This window comes from Trichinella spiralis, assembly GCF_000181795.1.
Source record: "Trichinella spiralis strain ISS 195 chromosome Unknown Scfld9, whole genome shotgun sequence".
Lineage (NCBI taxonomy): Eukaryota > Metazoa > Nematoda > Enoplea > Trichinellida > Trichinellidae > Trichinella > Trichinella spiralis.
In genome coordinates, this window is record NW_003526948.1 from 1,393,121 (window position 1) to 1,396,649 (window position 3,529).

Genomic DNA, 3,529 nt, shown 5'->3' on the forward strand with positions numbered 1-3,529 from the left:
CAAGTTGCAATTGTTGTATTACGATGATAACCACTTGTTCAAAATTCCAGATCAAAACGGATCTGATGGATTTTGAAAACATTTCACCAAACAAAAGTGAAAGCAAAGAAAATTATTTTTCCTCTCACGTTATCTTCTTCTAGCACTGCATATGTTCTGGCAAAATATGATCATTGCTAATTATCATCGTCGACAAGCATAAAGCATATATTGATCTCTAATTGCCGCCCTTGACCCTTTGCAAAGCAGCTAAAGGTTATTCAAGTACAAAGGGAAAATCTGCAAGTGATAAATTTTTCAGAAGCTGAAATGAGAAAAATAAGTCGATGCTAACATTAAGCAATCACCACTCCTTGTATTGGCTGGCAGCTGCAGTTGTGCAAAATTCCGTTCTATTTTTAGATACGGATGTTTCCTGTTTACATCGCTTCGGATGAAGCAAACAAGCGTTGTTTCCTTCATTTCTATCCATCAGACTTGACAGTTGACTGAGAACATGCATCGGCGATGAAATTTTTTTAAATCATATTACAAATACTAATGACTAAAAGTGCGAAGTGGAAAAGTAAATATTTAAAAGAAAAAACAGCTAAAAACAATAAAAAAATTGTATTGTCAAATTGGTGACGTCACGGATAAAACACTAAAAGAAATCAAAGATTACGTAATGAATTGTTATGTAATTTAAAATTTGGACCAATGAAATGAAAAAAATTGTAGCTAATCAAAGCAGAACAATTTTAATCAATGAAAAGTTTAGGCAATAGAACCAGTGCTATTACGCCATAACTATGCAATGAGAAGCGATCCAATGAAAATCGATTTTTTACCAACCAATGGAACATTAGCACTGAAAGTTTTACCTAGAGAGACTATCCCGTATCATTCGTCTGAAATACAATTAAAATTATTAATTTTAAAGTTATTATATCACGTAATTGAGATTCCAGTTTTGTTTAAATTTGAAAACAGGCCTATTTTGTTCATCGTCAGACTGTCATCTATAATAATACATTTGCATGATAAATTTTTGTATGCTGCATTCACCTCTTTTTTAAAATTTAACGCCTTTGTATATTTAACATTAAATGAAGGAATATAATTTTTTCACAAAACTATAAATATGCACTTTCGGTTTCATTCCTACTCCATAATAATTTTTCTGCTGGTAAAGTGTGGTTCGACCGCTCACGATTTCACTAGACAAGACATTCCATCTTGCGGCATCCTCAACATCAGTAAATAATGTTCATCGTACCATTTCAAGCACATTCAAATTTTTATTACAGTGTCTGTTACGTGAAGATCAGGAAATCAATGAAAGCAGCTAAGAGCAACACTTCCTGCAGCAATTTTAAAAAAATTCGACTGACTGAGGCTATGAGTGAGGAGATAGTAGAGATGGTGGATCTGCGACAGAGTTGGGACCTGAAATGGAGGTTTTAGGAGGGGAAGGTGGAGAAGAGGTATTTAGTTTCAATGCGCAATTTATATAGTAATCAGAGTGGCAAGCTGCACGAATATAACGCATCACAGTGACTGCCATTGGAACATGGGACCCAGAAATTTGTGTAGGATAAAGGAGGCCAAGTTTTTCCAAAAATAGGTGCAAGACAGGGAAGCCCTGGAAAGGAAGTGCATTTGTGGCGACAACCGGAAAACTGTATCTGTTCATCAGGTGGACCTTTTTGTGGAGCTGGCACGGGAATGTGAAGCTTGACAGAAAATCATCAGACGTCCCGTTGAGCGCAAACAAGCACAAAAGGAAAGAATCACAAACGGCAAGAAAATACGTCTGGAATTCAGGCATGAATCACACAGCAATAAATTAAAAGTATATGAAAATCTGCACGTATTAATGTAACTGATGATAGCCGGCTTGAAAGGAACACAGCTTCAATGTTGTCAGAGAAGTAAATAAAAATCTCATTTCACATAAATGTCGTATTTCCAGTAGACAGTTTGATCTTACATGAGAACATAAAAAAAGCAAAAATTGGAAATAAAGCAGATAAAATGAGGAAAAGTAAAAAATTTTTTATAATATTTAGTTAAAGTTTACTTCAAAAATAAAATCACGGAAAGATAATTAATAATTCAAGATACAGTAAGAAGCATTATTTAAATTGCCAAATTAATGATAAGAAGGTTACTGAGCAATACACATGTTAGCTATTATTTTATTACGGTGCTGTTCGATAAACGGTGGCGATGCGTAAACAAGGTGCAAGTACAAGATGCTACATTCAGGTGAAAATTTAATACTGAAACTTATTTTGCTGATGTTTTGCTATGAATCCATGTATATTTAAGTATTTAAGCACTTTTCAGTTTGACGATGCGTAAGACTTGAAATACGTTTAAAGCAGAATTCTCAATTACATATAGTTGAACGTTGACGGTTTTGAACAAATCCATATTTCAATTTGCTATTTTAGGTAATCATCTAGATTTAATTGGAGAAGACGATAAAATTTTCAATTTACACTTGCTTATGGCATTCAATTTCATTCTCAACATAGCAGGTCGAATATCACCATGCGTATAGTGTTATTTATTATCGTATCATTACAGAAAAATACCGTTTTCATACAGAAATCTGTTTCAATTTAATTTTATTTTCACTTTATGTATTTTTCTAGATTTTGCACGATGAAGACATTAGAGAAATCGAAATTTTCATTACGTTAATTATGCTTGGCGTATTGCGCAACTAGTGCTCTCAATTATTGTTTATTTTTTGTTGACATTATGTTCTAATTCATATTAGAGTAGCATATCCAACTTACGTAAGACGGTGTTTAACGCTACGTGCGCAGTGTCTGTCTTTTATGCAAATTGGGCCGTTTGAGAATTAACTTCATATTAGCAGTGCATCAGTTAAATTGACTTTGTTGACTAGCAGAAGCATCGACAGTGATGTTTGCTCGATCTATTTCTGCTTTAAATACTGAGTAAGGTGTGTTATTAGATATAGAAGAATGTTATCTTATCAAACATGGGCGTTGTCTAGTTTGAATGCAAATTTGAGTGCAATTTCAGTTTGTTTGCTTTTGAGCTTATGCGTGGCCTGCATATTATTTGTTCAATACTTGTTAATCAATAGAAATGAACTTTATGTAAATTTTCCTGAGGCTACTATTAGTTGCTCTAGAAATTCATTTCAAATAATTGTAGGCGAACGATGTGCGGCGAATGAACAATGGCGTTTTCAATGCGATGACAGTCGAAGAAGAGCAATAAAAACGGCTTTGTTTTTTATTTATTATAACATTATTTCATTAAATTAATTCTTCTATATTTAGATACAGAAGAATGGAAGATAAAAGAAGACATCCAGAAGACAAGGGTAAGTTTGGTAAGTATAATTCTTTGAGTTAGGCTAATTAGTTAAAGTTCACTGAGGAGTTCTTGAGTCTGTAATTTATATAAATTCGAGCTGTAAGTTATCGAGCATTTAATACAGATGTTTGTTAATTAGAGTAATTGGATGTAGATCATGAGTATTATTATAATTAATTTGAGTGGC

The 3,529-nt window shown here is 33.3% G+C and overlaps 2 protein-coding genes across 2 annotated transcripts; both read left to right on the forward strand.

Annotated features, from left to right (window-relative positions):
* Nucleotides 1-2,137: 2,137 nt before the first annotated feature.
* Nucleotides 2,138-2,858, forward strand: Tsp_11840 (putative phosphatidylinositide phosphatase SAC2). Its single transcript, XM_003371367.1, has 5 exons — nucleotides 2,138-2,250; nucleotides 2,332-2,342; nucleotides 2,439-2,542; nucleotides 2,643-2,686; nucleotides 2,771-2,858. Exons 1-5 carry the CDS (start codon nucleotides 2,138-2,140, stop codon nucleotides 2,856-2,858), a joined length of 360 nt encoding a protein of 119 aa, XP_003371415.1.
* Nucleotides 2,859-2,981: 123 nt separating this feature from the next.
* On the forward strand, nucleotides 2,982-3,468 carry Tsp_11841a (hypothetical protein; the record flags this gene model as incomplete). Its single annotated transcript, XM_003371368.1, has 4 exons — nucleotides 2,982-3,012; nucleotides 3,178-3,253; nucleotides 3,306-3,349; nucleotides 3,440-3,468. Coding segments are annotated over exons 1-4 (180 nt in total), but the record flags the coding sequence as incomplete, so codon positions are not given.
* Between the last annotated feature and the right edge of the window lie 61 nt (nucleotides 3,469-3,529).